The sequence below is a fragment of the Brassica rapa genome, chromosome A06 (genome assembly GCF_000309985.2).
Source record: "Brassica rapa cultivar Chiifu-401-42 chromosome A06, CAAS_Brap_v3.01, whole genome shotgun sequence".
NCBI classification, from domain to species: Eukaryota; Viridiplantae; Streptophyta; class Magnoliopsida; order Brassicales; family Brassicaceae; genus Brassica; species Brassica rapa.
The window spans coordinates 21,805,504-21,820,802 of NC_024800.2; the positions used below are offsets into that span (position 1 = coordinate 21,805,504).

The 15,299-nt window shown below is 36.2% G+C and overlaps 3 protein-coding genes across 5 annotated transcripts; 1 reads left to right on the forward strand and 2 right to left on the reverse strand.

Moving 5' to 3' along the window:
* Window positions 1-1,138: 1,138 nt before the first annotated feature.
* LOC103874299 lies at window positions 1,139-1,728 on the reverse strand. The gene has a single exon (XM_009152706.2). It carries the CDS (start codon window positions 1,667-1,669, stop codon window positions 1,376-1,378), a length of 294 nt encoding a protein of 97 aa, XP_009150954.2. The 5' UTR covers window positions 1,670-1,728; the 3' UTR covers window positions 1,139-1,375.
* Window positions 1,729-1,932: 204 nt separating this feature from the next.
* Window positions 1,933-3,361, forward strand: LOC103874300 (protein PLASTID TRANSCRIPTIONALLY ACTIVE 7). 2 transcript variants are annotated; one of them, XM_009152707.3, is made up of 4 exons: window positions 1,952-2,037; window positions 2,161-2,217; window positions 2,287-2,346; window positions 2,856-3,361. In XM_009152707.3, the coding sequence occupies exons 1-4, from the start codon at window positions 1,993-1,995 to the stop codon at window positions 3,189-3,191; spliced, it is 498 nt and encodes a 165-aa protein (XP_009150955.1). In that variant the 5' UTR covers window positions 1,952-1,992; the 3' UTR covers window positions 3,192-3,361. The 2 variants fall into 2 exon arrangements, with proteins under 2 accessions (XP_033129292.1, XP_009150955.1); XM_033273401.1 differs by having other exon boundaries at window positions 1,933-2,037; window positions 2,161-2,346.
* Window positions 3,362-3,482: 121 nt separating this feature from the next.
* On the reverse strand, window positions 3,483-8,000 carry LOC103874301 (uncharacterized WD repeat-containing protein C3H5.08c). Of its 2 annotated transcripts, none has more exons than XM_009152709.3 (8): window positions 6,747-8,000; window positions 5,416-6,449; window positions 5,118-5,208; window positions 4,883-5,040; window positions 4,753-4,804; window positions 4,592-4,671; window positions 4,429-4,522; window positions 3,483-4,342 (listed from the first exon to the last, which is right to left on the reverse strand). In XM_009152709.3, the coding sequence occupies exons 2-8, from the start codon at window positions 6,415-6,417 to the stop codon at window positions 3,834-3,836; spliced, it is 1,986 nt and encodes a 661-aa protein (XP_009150957.2). In that variant the 5' UTR covers window positions 6,418-6,449; window positions 6,747-8,000; the 3' UTR covers window positions 3,483-3,833. The 2 variants fall into 2 exon arrangements, with proteins under 2 accessions (XP_009150957.2, XP_009150956.2); XM_009152708.3 differs by having other exon boundaries at window positions 5,416-6,453.
* Window positions 8,001-15,299: the final 7,299 nt, after the last annotated feature.

The window sequence follows — 15,299 nt, forward strand, 5'->3', positions numbered from 1 at the left end:
GCTCTAGACAGGAGATGGTCAATATTGGTAAACAAAGCACTACACGGAATACGCCCGGAGGAGATGGAAATATCGGATAAAGCCCAGCATTGCAATGCTGGGGGACATTCGAATAGAATGTGATTAATCGTCTCTTCTTCCGCACCACATCTGAGACAAGACCGGTCTGTAGCACAATGTCTGTCACACAGTCTACTCGCTGATGTAACAAAACCAGATAGCGCCTGCCAGATGAAGTACTTGATTTTCCTTGAGGTCCATAGCTTCCAGACCTCTTTTTTTAGCTTCGTTACACTGGGGTCTGAGACACTTTGTTCCATTAAAGCTCTTCTCTGTTCATTAGCGTGTTCATACCCTGCTTTGACCGTATACGCTCCAGATTTCGTATGTTTTCACTTGTAGCCATCCTTTCTACCTAGCTGACTTGGTTTTAAGGACAGAATTTTTGGAACCTCCATAGCTCGCACTAGTTCTCTTATTAGTGGTTCATTCCAGCTCTTAGAATCATAGGAGATCAAATGATGTACCTTCAGGTCGCGATCTATAACTTCCCCCACTGGTAATGCCAGTCTTAACGTCTGGGATCCAACAATCCTCCCAAATTTTAGTGTCTTCGCCTGTTCCAATGGTACGTTGAAGGCCATCACTAAGGATGGTACGAGCTGTCCATAGACTTCTCCACCCATACAAAGGGTTACTTGCTTTCCCAACCAGCATCGGGTTCGAGTGCCGATAGTAACGGCCCTTTAACACTCTCGCCAGGAGCGAGTTTGGGTAGATAAGTAGGCCCAAACCTGCTTGACTAACAATGCCAAGTTGAAATCTCGTGAATCTCTAAAACCGAGTCCTCCCTCTTTTTGTGGGACGCAAATCTTATCCTATGCTATCCAGTGAAGTTCTCGATTATTAGCTTTTGCACTCCACCAAAATCTTGAGATCGCTCCTGTCACTTTTTTATGGGTCTCTTGAGGTAGTAAAAAAGGAGAAAAAAATTGGAAGATGTTGAGATTATTCTTAAGGCCAATTCTTGTTCTCATAAATTTTGTTTTCATCTTAAGCTATTTGTTCAACCAAAGAAGCAACTGGACTAATCAAAGGAAGATGGTATCATCGAAACTTTCTGGTGTATTGTACAAAAAAGAGAAAAATATACTGCATTTATTATTTGAAACAATTATCTTTATTGTCACCAATGTTGAAGGGTGGTACACGAAATATTGCTTTGGAAAACATATACCAACTTGACGAGAAGTGAAATCATTAGACATTATCTTCAAAATACAAAACAAAGATGAGAACGTATATGATCTTTCCAAACATGACACGAACTTACACGAGTCTTCGCCGCGACCAGTGGTTTCGGATTCTGTCTTTTCTATCTTTTTCTTGGTGGTGGTGGAGGTGGTGATCTCTTGTAATATTGAGCACCAAGTGAACGGTGGGAAGTAGGAAGATAATCTTGACGAGAATCCATAGGTGGATGTTTGAAATGAGAGTATGTTGCAGGTGTGTTGTTGTCAAGAAGCTTCCGGTTGGTTTGAGCCTGCACGATCAAGAGTATAGCTAGAAGAATCCAACATTTCAAGAGATGGTTCCAAGAAGCCATTGTTCTATGGTGATTGATGGAGTTTCCTTTGCTCACCAAATAAAGGTCTATGTATAGTAACATGATAGAGATTACATGCTTCCCACTACCTACTACTAGATTGTTTTTTTAAGATTCTTTGTTCAATAATTTCAACCTGTTGATACTTCTTTATTTAATGATCATCAGCTTAGGATATTGGTTATAGCCGCACGGATTGTTGGATATATATTTTGTTCCTTCTGATATAAAAAGAGAGGAAAATAAACCGGTTTAGTTAGGGGTGATTAATTACTTTTCCCAAATACAGAACCGGGGTTTTAATAAACCGAACAGACAGGATTGTACCGGGGAGGGTATATTTATACATTCCGGTTTTATCTATTACCAAACACAACAAAGTGGTCATGTCTTCTTCTTCCTTCACCTCCTCCTGCTCTTCGATTTTACGTGTAAATCTCTCTACTCTTCGATCTAACATCGTTTGATTTCGATGTGATTGGTCTGCTGGCTGTTTTACACTTTCATTTCGTATTATACGAGATTTACAAAAACGATTTTTGGTTATATTTCAGATTGGTGATGCGAGAAGCGGGAACTCACGAGCTTCAAGCTTCACATTCCAACCTCAGGTCTGTCTTTTTGGTTTCATGTTTGTTATATCGGGGAAAAATATGATTGATTTTGGTATATTTTTGCAGGTTTCTTGCGGGATTCAAAGGGATGATAATGGACGCCGTATCTGGCGGAGGAGAACACTCGTAAGCAAGAAACTCTCTTCTTACTGTCTGAAATTAACTTTTAAAGTTTTCTTTATTTTCATGAGCAAAAGTGGAATCAAAAATCTCATGACCGTTTCTCTTTCACCACTTTGAGACTTTGCTGAAAAATCTACACTTTTAGGAACACACAACACAAGGAAGCATTACTCTTGTCCTTTTCTTGTATTAGCTTTAGTGGATAGGGTCTCTATCCTGTATCAAGAGTTTTCTGAGTGTAGATTACAGTGATGTAGTCTGTTACTGTCTATGAAGTTATAGAAGCAAGGCTTATACACTTATACTATTAGAGTTAGTCTTCACATATTAAAAGCCATAGCTATCCATCATAATCATCAGGAACTTGAATTACATATTACATTTTTTTTTTTGAACTATCATTTGCTCTAGTTTTATCTCGTGTCATGTTGATGATATTGTCATTGTTTCCTTTTTGTATTTGAGATAATCATTAACAAAAGCTAGAACAATGCTGTATCTATGTCTTGCAGACAAAGAAGGATGATATGTTGCGTTACAAACTGCAAAGAGTTCCGTTTGTGGAAGAGCAAGTGAGGAAGATACAGGAAGTTGGGAAGGTAATGACGATGGACATCGAGCGTTTGCTATTGAGCGAAGACAACCGCTTTGAGTTCGTCAACAGCGTAGCAGCTGAGGCGACAGAGTACGTTGAGAAAAACAGGGACGAATACGGAGGCACCAAGAAAGCCATCTTTCACGTTCTGAGCAACCGCGTCAACGATCTCGGGTTTGATCGACCAGAAGCTTACGCAGAATCAGATCCTTACAAACCTGGTCCTGGCTACTTGAAGGAGTATTACACTTGAAGAGATACTACTGTTAGCAAGAGTTTAAATTGTGATTCATCAGCTTTTCTTGTTCTTGTACTAGTACCAAATCAAGTCAATGCACTCACAACTTTGTTCTTGTAATTTTGGTAGAACAATTTTATAAGTTTATAACAATTTTAAAATAGTGCAAGTTGTTGGTAAATCAATGCATACTTGCTGTTTGATATTTCGTATATAACCAAACTGATGAAATCTAGTTATACATTTTGGAAATTGAAATTCAAGATTTCACCAGTCTCTTCTGTACCAAAAAAAACAAAATTGTAATGGGGAGAAAACCATGGTATTTACATGAAAAAAGAACAGGCCTCAGTTACAGTTCCCTATATATTGTTACTTACAAAAAGGCAAAATTATAATTATACTAATAATAACTTTACGATTTTAAAAGGCAAAAATCTGAGTTCCCCTTCTTGTGCCTCTGAAGGCTTCAGCTCCGACCTGGTGAGACCCAGCTACAAACCACCGGGTCAAAAAAAACGGGCCAACGAGTTAGGCCCAGCCCATACAACACTCCTAAACATCGCCACGTATGTAAAATCAAACTGGCTTCACCACACGACACTTGGTATACAAAACGGCGACGTTTGAAAAGGAACGAATCGTAGCCGTTGGATTTCAAACGGGAACAGGCAAGCCGTAGTTATGAAACAATCTGATCCGTCCATCCCACCCGCCGGTGACGATAACTAACCCCCAGAGATGAGACGACTCCGCCGTTCTCCTGCACGACGACCGGAGAAATCTATAATGCGATCTTCTGATCGCCCTCACCGGAGAAAACGAGCTCGCCAGCTTCTCCTCCGGCCAAGTCGCAGCTCCCTTGGGAGAATCGAGAACGTACTCTCTCCCCAACGAGAACAGCGACGGAGATAGCTCCGATCCGCCGGAGATCGCGGGGGAGGAGAAACCGCACCACGGGATCGCGACCGAGACGTCGGCGGAGAATTTCTCGAAGGATCGGATCTTAATTCGTTTCGTGTGGGAGAAGAAGCCAGGAGACGGAGGCTCGGGATCGTGCGGGACGCAGTTCCAGATGTAGACGGAGGAGTCGTCACACGCGGAGATGATATGCTTCCCGTCTCCGGTAAAAGACGCCGAGATCTGATTTCCCGCGTTTCGAGATCCTACAAGAGGATAAAAATACATTTCAAAAGTTTGCATACGTTGCGTTTCGAACCCGTGACCTCCAAGTTATCAAGCATATTGTTACCTTTGTATTTGTGGACAACGTTGCGACCGCTAATGATCCTGACTTGGGAATCTGCGGATGCTACCATGACTCTGCTTGGATCAGTGGAATCAAACTGCAATAAGATAACTACCTCATGAGCAAAGATAATCAATCTATAATGATTTGAGAACAATATATTAACCTGAAAGCTGATTATTCGTTTATTTGATGATTTCTTTTTGTTGTGCAGACATATATGACCATCGAGTTGAAGGCAATGGCCTGAAACAGACACAGAGAGAAAGTGTTTTACTTCAGATCTCTAGGGGAAATGATACTGAAACTTGTAGAAGCATTCGTTACCTGTAACATTGTAGAAGCGACACTCGCTCGTCAAAGTTCCAATAATTACTCCCTGAAATAGTTAAAAGTAAAGAGAATCTGAGCCAGTGTCAAAACAGAACAAAAAATGATTGTTGGTTTTGAGACTGACCTGACCGTCTGGGCGGTAACAAACTGCTGTTACAATCCCCCTAGCATCGGCCCAGTCCACAACTTGGTAGCGAGAAGCTGACCAGATACGAACTTTTCCATCTATTGAACCGGTGATGAAGTGGTCATCATCAACCGGGTTAAACTGAACAGATGTAACTGCAAACCAAAAAAAAGGTATTATGGTCATCTGATTGCAAACAAGTGAGGTTATACAAGAGGGAGAAGAGCATTACCATAGTTACTGTGGGAGTAGATTCCAAGACAATCCTCACGACCAATCTGCCAAAGCCGAACACTACTGTCTGCTGAAGCTGACAAGAGACGCTGCCACCAATATCAGAGAATGAGCAACTCGGTCTAGTTTTTTTTCTGTTCAAGATTACACATACATGGACTGAATCTACGTTCTTGCATGTTTTATATGTCTCAAAACATAACGATTAAAAAGGGTGTCTAGCTAGTTCTTTAAGACGAGGGAGGTCAACCTAGAGTTTTGGTTTTAAAGCATTAAGTTCAAGAACGCAAACTCACATTGTTCTTGGACCATGATACATCAAGGATATCACCACTGTGCCCAACAAACTCATGCACAGGCTTATCAACCACACGAAAGATCTTCGGAGGGATAATAACACAAGCTGACTCCGTTGTCTTCTTCGGACTCATCAACGAGCCGCCACTAACACCGTCTTTTTCCACAGCCACAGGTCTCAACTCAGATAAATTACTCACTTCAAAGTAGATACAAGTGGGATCCATCTTAGGAACGTCATGTTCTTCACATCTCTCGTCTTCAACAACGCTCCAAACACGCAAAACTTTATCTTCACCCGCACTTGCTAAGTACCTCCCATCAGGACTGAACTTCATAGCGAGAATGGCTCCTTCGTGAGCTTGTATCTCCTGACCCTTGAATAGAGCTGAAAGCTCCTTGGCCTCTTTCTTGTACTCCTTCACTTTAACTCTCTCGATCCTACCACTCCCTGAAACCAAGGCTTCACTGGAATGATGATCCTCTCCTTTCTCCTTGCTACGCGCTTTATGCAGCCGAGCTAACCATTTCTCCTTAACCCTCTTCATGATTCCTCCAACATCACGCTGTTCTGAAGCTGAGATCATTACGTTTAGCGACTTAGGTTCAATCTCTCCACCAGAACAAAGGCTAGAGCTAATATCATCATCATTACTTAGATCCTCAACATCTACTTCCTTCACAATCCTATCTACATTCTCACTCGGACTAAAGACAGAGGAATCACAACGACAAGAGCTAAACTCGTCTTCGGATCGCAAAACCGTTGTTGCTTCGTTGACAGAGGCTGAGAAACGATCCACATTGTCTGATCTCTTCTCCTCCACGTTGACTCCCATCCAGTGCAAGAACTTCTCACGACGCTCCTCGGCGTTTCCTGGACTCTTGATCCAGACGTCGTAGGCGGAGATGGACGGTGGAGATGCGGTGGAGCAGGACGCGATGTCTTCGTGTGCGTCGAAGAATCGAGATTCTTCGTCTTCAATTAGTGATTCCATCATGTCTCCTCCTCTCGTTTGGATTGTTCTTAAAGCTGCCTAAGAAGAAGAGAAAATAGTAAAATAATCAAAAACAAGATGAAATTTAAAACCGAAAATTAAATACAAAAATACCTAGAATCAATCGAACAGCATAGATCCCGATCAAAATGTAAAGGATCGAGGATTAAGAAAAGAAAAATCTGGATCGAAAATCGAGTTTTAATTCAAAGCCATGAAAGCATAAAAACCAAACTTTTAATGATTTTTTTTTTAAAAAAAACTGAAAATCAAATCAAATCAAAGAACGAAAGGACAAGACATGCAGGTTTCGTTTTGTGCTAGTTTCTTACATGTGGGGTTCTTTTATTTATTTATAATTCCGTTGCTTTTATCTGATGCTGGGAAGCTCACGAAACGAAGACAGCGAAGAACAAGAAGAAGATGAGCACATGAGACAATCTACAAGTTCTTTTCACACTCTCTTTTCCAATTAACAAAACAAGTTTTTTATTTTTTGATATTGATTTTTTTATTGTCTGACAAAAAGATAAAAGAAGAAGAAGCGTAGATTGAAGGAAAGGGAAGATCTGTGGCACAGACAGAGGAAGAAGAAGGAGGAAATTAATATAAGTTTGGAAGATTGTCCGAATCTGTTTTTGGGACGACATTTAATTTATTTTTAATATGTGCGGTCGTATTTGTTATTAATATTATCGCTTTTTTTTTCTTCTAGTTTTATCCACGCTACCGTCATTTTAATTATTTTTCTTATATCATTATCTACTCTTAAGTCTTCTTTTTTTTTTTTCCATCAAAGGGATTTAATATTATAAAAGAAACGGGCCAAACCCAGTACAATATTATAACATAAGCCCAACAACAAATAGGACACCCAAATTTCTAATGGGCTAAGCCCTACGGACCCATCACGAGAAAACCCTAGGGAGCAGGCGGAAAGGCATACTGCCGCCTCACTAAACCCACTTTTGGCCGCTTGTACACGTGTCGCGATCCTCCTCCGCGAAGAAACACGTGTCACAAGGATAGCGCCATACCATCTCAACTCGTCGGCGCCGGAGATCCAACCACCGGACCACCCGGCCAAACCGGAGCTCCATCGCTCCGTTCCTCTTTACTTTCACCCAACTTTGGGCCACTCAAGCCGGAGAGGCTCAATCGCCGTAGCGAGAGCTCCTCCATCAACATTAACCACCGGGACCCGCCAGAGGAATCGCATGCATCCTCATTCTTTCCGCCGGAGCTCTTCCATCTCCTCCGACGAACACACCAACCCACAGAAACAAACAAAAAAACCCGACCGAAGAAAAGAAAGAAACAAAACCCTAAAGAATAAGGGCCACGAGCCGGCGACGCAAGGCTGAAGAAGCCTTCACCCCCCGGAGACTAGATCCGATGACGGCGGACCTGAAGGAGTTTCCCCGCCACGGAGACAAAAGACCGGCGGCGACGGATCTGCGATAGCCTCCGCCTCCCGGAGATATTATTCCGACAACAACTAAGGTCTTCTCCGCGTCATCTACACAGCCACCGCGTCGTTACTCCAGGACCAGAACCAAAGCGGTTGGTGGCAGACCAGAGATCGGACAGGCGGGAACCGGCAGAAACGAGGAGAAGGCCGGATCCTGGTAATTTTATCTGAAAGAAACACGAGCTCCGGCGGCGGCACGGACGCTCACGCGCCGGCCGACCGCCGAGCCCTCTGGAAATTGCTTTCTCTCTCTCTTTCTCTCTCTCTTTAACGATTGTGTGCCTACTCTTAAGTCTTCTTACCTCTCTTTTTTCAGACAGACAAACAAAATACAAGCATTGTTTTTTTTTGTTGTCAACTCCGATACATATTTGACCAAAATAAGGAATGATATAATACCATACTATAATAAGGTATAGGTAATCTAGTCAAACCAGAAACAAAAAAAATTATGTATTCATTACCATCTATACATATCTAATACTTAAACATAATGTATTATAATGAAATTTGGTAAAAAAAGTTACTATAATGAATTTAATTACTTCTTATCTTAGAATGATCATCCAGCAATATTAACCCATCAATCAATTGAAAGTTACTCACTAATTATGAAATTTACTTCTTTGTAGACACATGTTTCTTTCTTCTTGACTATTGCAAATTTTTTCATGGTAAGTGTAGATTCTGGATACATATGTTTGAATTTTGGATTAGAGACAAGGAAGTGGTTAACTAAAATGGCTCAAAACCACTACACTACTAACTGGGGAAAAATAACGATAAGATATTAGACGACTATTAATAATCATGATACCCCCTATATATTAATTTTGGAGAATTACAACATGTTTTTGTAACCACGTATCATTACTAAGATGATTTTTAGAATCCTTAGAAAAATAAGTTGGTTCATATAAATATATATCACAATTTTTGTTAAACAAATATCAAATTGATTATTAATGTATAAAAAAATATTCACAATTCTTTCCTTAAATAAAAACTACGTAATTACCTAATATGATTAACATATATATGACAATTAATTATTATGAATAATACATATTTGATAAAAAAAATTTGTATCATTTTTTTAGTTTCATATTATTAAATGAAATTAACAATCACATTAAGCATATAATAAAAAAATAGATTTTTTTCTTATATTTTATATTTTGAACTTTTTTAAAATGATTATAAATTACTAAAAATAGTAATAGTCTCACATTGAACATTTTGTGATCAATGATTTAACTTTTTTTTTATTCAAGCAAGATACAAATGATCATAAATCATATGAATATGAAGCCTTGAAAAAAGAAACAAAACGCATATCAGCGAAACATAAATGGGAACGAAAACACAATTTTATAAAGGTAGAAAATGAATTCACTTATTGAGAATCAATAGTAAAAAAAATCGAGAGCATAAAACCTAATCTCTTTTTGTCATTTTACAGTCGATGTTGCTTATCTTGTTTTTGTGATTTGTGTCAGTCGCAAAACTTAATTTTCTCTATACATATGAAATCTTAAAAATAATTAAAATAAGTTGCAATACATTAACTCTTCAACAACGATGATATATTTAAGAAACCAACTTTGTATTCATCATTTTAGAATCGATAAAAAATATAGTGTTGCAAAATGTTAAAACCATTTAATGAACAAACATTAGTATAAAAGCTCACTGCGCGCATGCGCATGGGTTATAACTTATCATCTAGTCTTATTTTTTGTGAACTTATTTAGACCATCCCTAATGGCATTCTATTTTTTCCTCTATAATTTACACCAAAATAGAATAACTCTATTATAATGTAACTTTTGCTCCAATGGTACTACTCTATAATAGAGTTACTCTATTATAGAGTGAAATATAGAGGAATGTCACTTTTCCACTCCAAATATAGAGTAAAATATGACATTCCTCTATATTTTACTCTATAATAGAGTAACTCTATTATAGAGTAACATCATTGGAGCAAAAATTACACTATAATAGAGTTATTCTATTTTAATGTAAATTATAGAGGAAAAAAATAAGAGGAAAAAAATAGAGTGTCATTGTAGATGCCCTTAAGTCATGGTTACAAAACTGTATAATCCATGAAATCACATATATTTTTGCGTGTGACAAACGCGGCTTCGCTCAGCATTTGTGTCTATAGCACTACACTTCCACATCAACACTTTCATTGAACCCTTTCCGCATCTTACTATGTCCCTATCTTGACCTGTTATTTTCATCAATGGTGTTGCCAGCAGATTTTAGAATTATAACAACTATATGCCAGAATTTATTATTATTTTCGAATGCATCCCTTTTTGTTATTGATTATTCTTATAACTACGAGAGTACCTTGACAACTTACAAGATGCGATTTACAGTACGATCGAAGGTTTTATACGAAATGTAAACATGGTGGGGTTTGGTGCGTTATATATGCTTGCATATACAATTTTTTATAGTGCGTTTTTTCCAAGTTTATATAGTTTATCAAGAACACATTAGGGATAACCGAGAATCTAAACCTATGACAAAACTAAGAATATTAAACGATGCAGCTATATGTTACTCATCATTAATAACTAGGGTGATTAGGGTGCTGTGTTGTCTTTTGTTCTGAATTTAATTAACATCAAGATTGGCGTATGTAGTCTGTCTTGGTTTAATTCCTCATATTTCTTAGGAGTTTTTTAATTTTTTTGCGGCTTCTAAGAACAAACCAGCTTTCGAGCAGGATCTGGTTCAACTTTGTTGTAACTAAATTTTCATTCATCAATGATATTTACAATTTAGCAAAAAAAAAAAATCATTAATAAAATATATAGTTGTAGTGAACTAATAGTTTCTTCATATTAGTCCATACAAAAGAATGAATCCCTTAAGTGCGGACCTTTATATTTGATTATCCGAAAACAATTTAAACGATAAGAATATTCAAATTTATACGAAGTCAAAACTTTGGCCTAGGGCGATCCTAGTTACCATAGTAACAATAACAACGTTGCTCCTATAAAGAGCTAGTGTCTATCTTTCATGGGTGGTTTATTAAGCAACATAACCCATATACGTTAACTACTCTCTAATCGAGAGTGTTATGTCTATATATATAGTTTATGGTTATAAAATATAAACAGTTTGATTATGAAAATAAAAAATTAAGAGCATGTGCATATTGAAGAAAGGTTGATGCATGAGATTACTTTACCTTTGATTGCTTGACATACGATAAGGAGAATAAGAAATGAGAGTTTGGAACCACGAGTTCGGTGGAAACGTTATGTGATGAAGCCATGTCAATTATATACTTCCTATACTTCAAAATCAAATGTTCGTTATGTTTGCATTGTTACGTTATATATATATATACACATTTCAAATGATTCTAGCACCCTATATAAATTCCAATTGTTAATTTTCAATTCAAACATCAAACACAAATAGGAAAAAGATCTTACATTTGTGTTTGTATTTTGCGTAAATGTTAGTATGTTATGGGATCGCTGAAAAATATTTTAAACTTTTTTTTTGTAACAAAAAATATTTTAAACTTCGAAAATAAATTTATAATTATCTTACATATATATAACGTAAATGCAAAGTTAGTGTGAAACAATCTAGGTTCTACTATTGCTGCCGATTCTAAACTCAATGGAAATTGCCACTTGAAGTCTTGAACTGATAACTTATGTGTGTGCGTGTGCGTCGCTATTTTACAGATTAGGTAAAAGACACCTTTGAACATTAAGAGCGAAACAAAACCGAACATGTGCTCATAGAATTAGTTCATTTTTACTATATTAGTAAAACTAGTTTTTGTTTCCTTTGAGCCCGACACAACCGCTCCAGGATTTTTTTCCTTTTCTAAAAAAACAACCTGTAGTTTTGTTTATTCGAGTAATTGAGGTAACATAAGGGACAAAATGATTTTTACTAGTAATTATAGGCTCCTATGTTACAAATGCTTGGATATGGCGTTAAATAAAAATACATTGATTAGTTAGAGCATCTCTAATGTAAAACTCCATTTTTTCTTTTAAAATGGAGTAAAAGTGAAAATGTAGTAAAATTGCTCCAACCCTACTTCATTTCCCACTTCATAATGGAGTGATGAACAAACAAAAAAGAGATTACTCCATTTATGGAGTAAATTTCATTATGGAGTGAGATATGGAGTTGGGTTGGAGTATTTCTTACTCCATATTCACTTTTAATCCATTTTAGAGGAAAAAATGGAGTAGGGATGGAGATGCCCTTAGGTAGATGGCAGTTTTTGGAGTTTAAAAACGACACACAGTTAAAACTGTAAATAACTAAGTGCCGATGATTTAAAACGTTTTACACAAATCGTGTGATATCATAAATTAAGAAGTACATGTTATCTATTGGCTATTGCCATACAACAAACAAACGAATTTTAAAATTTTACGTTTTTTTGGCTAAAAATATATAGTTTACGTGTTACATAAGATTTTAAGAAAAAATGTTTTAATATTAGACATGCATATTGGACCATAATAATGTTACGATACTTTTTGAAAAGTGGTAGCACAATGGAAAATCATCTGGCTAACTCAAGTTTTTGTTTCTAGTATTTAAAGTCAAAAACACTGTCAATTGTGTCTAAGTATTAGTGAAAATCATGTTCAATTATTCCAACTTTCCTAATTCTTTGGCCGAAACCCATTAAGCAATGTATATACATTTCAAACACAGTCATAATTTGTTTCTGAAACATGATTACATATCCAACGTTGGTGATTTGATTCAGAGATCAATTCGTAGCAGTATGTTTGATCAAACGGATTACAAATTAATCTAAAGTAAAGAGAATAGTAAACGTCGGTAATCAAATGGGACCTACTCCCAACCGTGGACACATTATAGTCATCATTTAACCCTAATCAACGAGACTTACACACCTACTCAACAAAGGAGGGGTAAAGCAACATGAAAGTTCAAAAATAATGAAAGTGAGATTATTTAGTAATATGTGTGAACTGTTTTACAATAATCACTAAAATATATTGTCGATTACTTATCAGCTTAGTAATTAGTCTATGCATCATCCATCGATCGAACAACTAGACAACTAACAAGTATTTAAAATATAAACAACATTATTCATGTATTTTTTCTGAGTCTATTGACTTGTAAGTTTGACGTTTACTTTGTCCAGTACGTAGGATCGCTAAAACGTAGAAAGCAAAAGCAGTGTCGTGTTTAGCAATGAGAGCTTTTTCTTTTCTAAAGAAAGAAATGATCATGATCCCAATTAGAAACACTAAACGTAGGGACAAGAGGGGAGACACTTATTAGCGATTCTAACCCTAATTAGAAGACAGCCTGACGACATTAATTATTTAATAATCAAAGTTGCATGGATAGCCATTGTTTTCAAATGTGACAATGATTCTTGTCTTTCTAAAAGAAGGGAACAAGAGAAAGTAATGATGTCGGTAATAGTTGGTTTGTTCTGATAACCTAAGTCTTAACTACTAAATTCCCTCTATTTGCTTTACTTTACAACTTGAAACCAACAAACGTTGGCATTTTGTCTTCACTTATGTGGTTGAACAGTTGACTTGAGATGAAGAACAAAAATTTCAACTTTCATTAATTATTATTTTTGGATGTAATTTTTAGGAGATGTCATCTTTTATTTATTACTGTTATATTTAATTTAATTAAATTTCACTTCAGAAAGAAAGCAAATGTAAAGGAAACACTAAATGGATCATGATTTAATTAGGATCCAAGGATAAGATATAGGTTTGTAAGCTTTTTTGGGAATAAAATGTTAAAAATTATTATCGATTTTTAATTTTTGACTAGAGAGGAAATAATTTGTAGTGGACCAATCAAATAAAAAACGAGATAATTACACCAAAATACAAAAGAAGAAATACTAAAAAAGTTAAAACATTAAAATGTAAAGGAATTCCTGCAACCCTGAAAAATCAAACCTTAAACTTCTGACGACGTTCATGAGTATGAATCCTACTCATCCAACAAAACTGTAAGGCATAAAATCATCAAGACCGACGACAATCAACAACACGAAATTAGTGAAGACCGATAACAACCATCTTTAGCACGAATTCAACGACAACTGACTACACTCTAAGGGCCAAATGCAAAAAAAAAAAAGACCAACGCCACTTGTAAGATATTATTGTAAATAAGTAAATATCAGTTTAGATTTATTGTCAATAAATAAATATCATTTTATCATATTTATTAATAATCTACACCAAATTATGGTAAAACTTTAGTCAGAAAAAAAAAATAGAAATTCAGTATGAAGTCTTTGAATAAAACTAAAGAAAGACATGTTTAGTTTATAAAAAGTTACATAATATATTTGCAGGTAAGTTTGAATATTCTTATCTTCAGAAGTGTAACCATACATATAGAATGTAATTAAACATTTTGTTATAACATGCTTCCCCCGACCAAAATAAAGGACAAGAGAGTGAAAAGAAAAAGAGAGAACAAAGAAGAAATAAAAGCCACAAAAGATTGATGAAAGACAGATATTTCTGCTCTGATCATCGAAGATAAGACTGAAAGTAGCCAAAAGAAACTGAAAAATAGAATTGATCGAAATGAGTTCAGAGAAAAACCCATTATGAAATATATTATATTTACGCATGACATCACGTCGATTGGAGAAAGAGTGGCGTAAATCACGTGAAGACAATATCCGATGAAACTTGCCAAAGAGCCTTTCACATCCCGTTCATTATCATACGTATCCGATTATAATAAGCTTTAACCACGTACTCCTTTTCTTTTCTTTTCTTTTTTCTTGTTATAAGATTAAAAATATAACTAACATCAAATAACGAATTAATCACTTGAAAATCCATAATGGTTTGATGTTAAGGGGAAAACAATTAGTAATGATGTTGTCTTTTAACTTTGTAGAAAATTACAATTTACAAAATTTTGTGATGGCGTCTGTTAGGAGTTACGAGTGCCAAATATTAAGGAGACAACAAATGGTGGTGTGAAAAGTAGCTTTAGCAAATAATAATCATTTCTATCTTGGGGACCAAGCATGCAAATATGTTTCTCTTTTTATTATTACTGTTAAATGCACTAAACTCTTAAAACATTTTAAATCCCACCCTTTTATTTAAGTATAATCAACAGTGCCCTTATTAATTAACCTAGATTAATAAATAAACTATTTTATATCTCAAGTGTTTTACACAGACTACATTTTTTATTTTAATGACTAAGAAGTTGTGGATCCGAAAACCTGTACATCCCTCTATAGCGCGAACCCATTTTAACATTGATGTAATAAGCTTTCACTAAAACAATAAAAACCAAAAGACACCACCAATCTTACAAATATATATACCTCACAATAAGATTCCTAATTTTAACTTATTTT

Coding starts and splice junctions, on each gene's coding strand:
- LOC103874299 (XM_009152706.2), bottom strand. CDS start 1,669: ATGTTACTATACATAGACCTTTATTTGGTGAGCAAAGGAAACTCCATC.
- LOC103874300 (XM_033273401.1), top strand. CDS start 1,993: ATGTCTTCTTCTTCCTTCACCTCCTCCTGCTCTTCGATTTTACGT. Junction 2,038..2,160: donor CCTGCTCTTCGATTTTACGT/GTAAATCTCTCT, acceptor GTTATATTTCAG/ATTGGTGATGCGAGAAGCGG. Junction 2,347..2,855: donor TCTGGCGGAGGAGAACACTC/GTAAGCAAGAAA, acceptor TATGTCTTGCAG/ACAAAGAAGGATGATATGTT.
- LOC103874301 (XM_009152709.3), bottom strand. CDS start 6,417: ATGATGGAATCACTAATTGAAGACGAAGAATCTCGATTCTTCGACGCA. Junction 5,209..5,415: donor TATCATGGTCCAAGAACAAT/GTGAGTTTGCGT, acceptor TATTGGTGGCAG/CGTCTCTTGTCAGCTTCAGC. Junction 4,672..4,752: donor TCGCTTCTACAATGTTACAG/GTAACGAATGCT, acceptor TGTCTGTTTCAG/GCCATTGCCTTCAACTCGAT.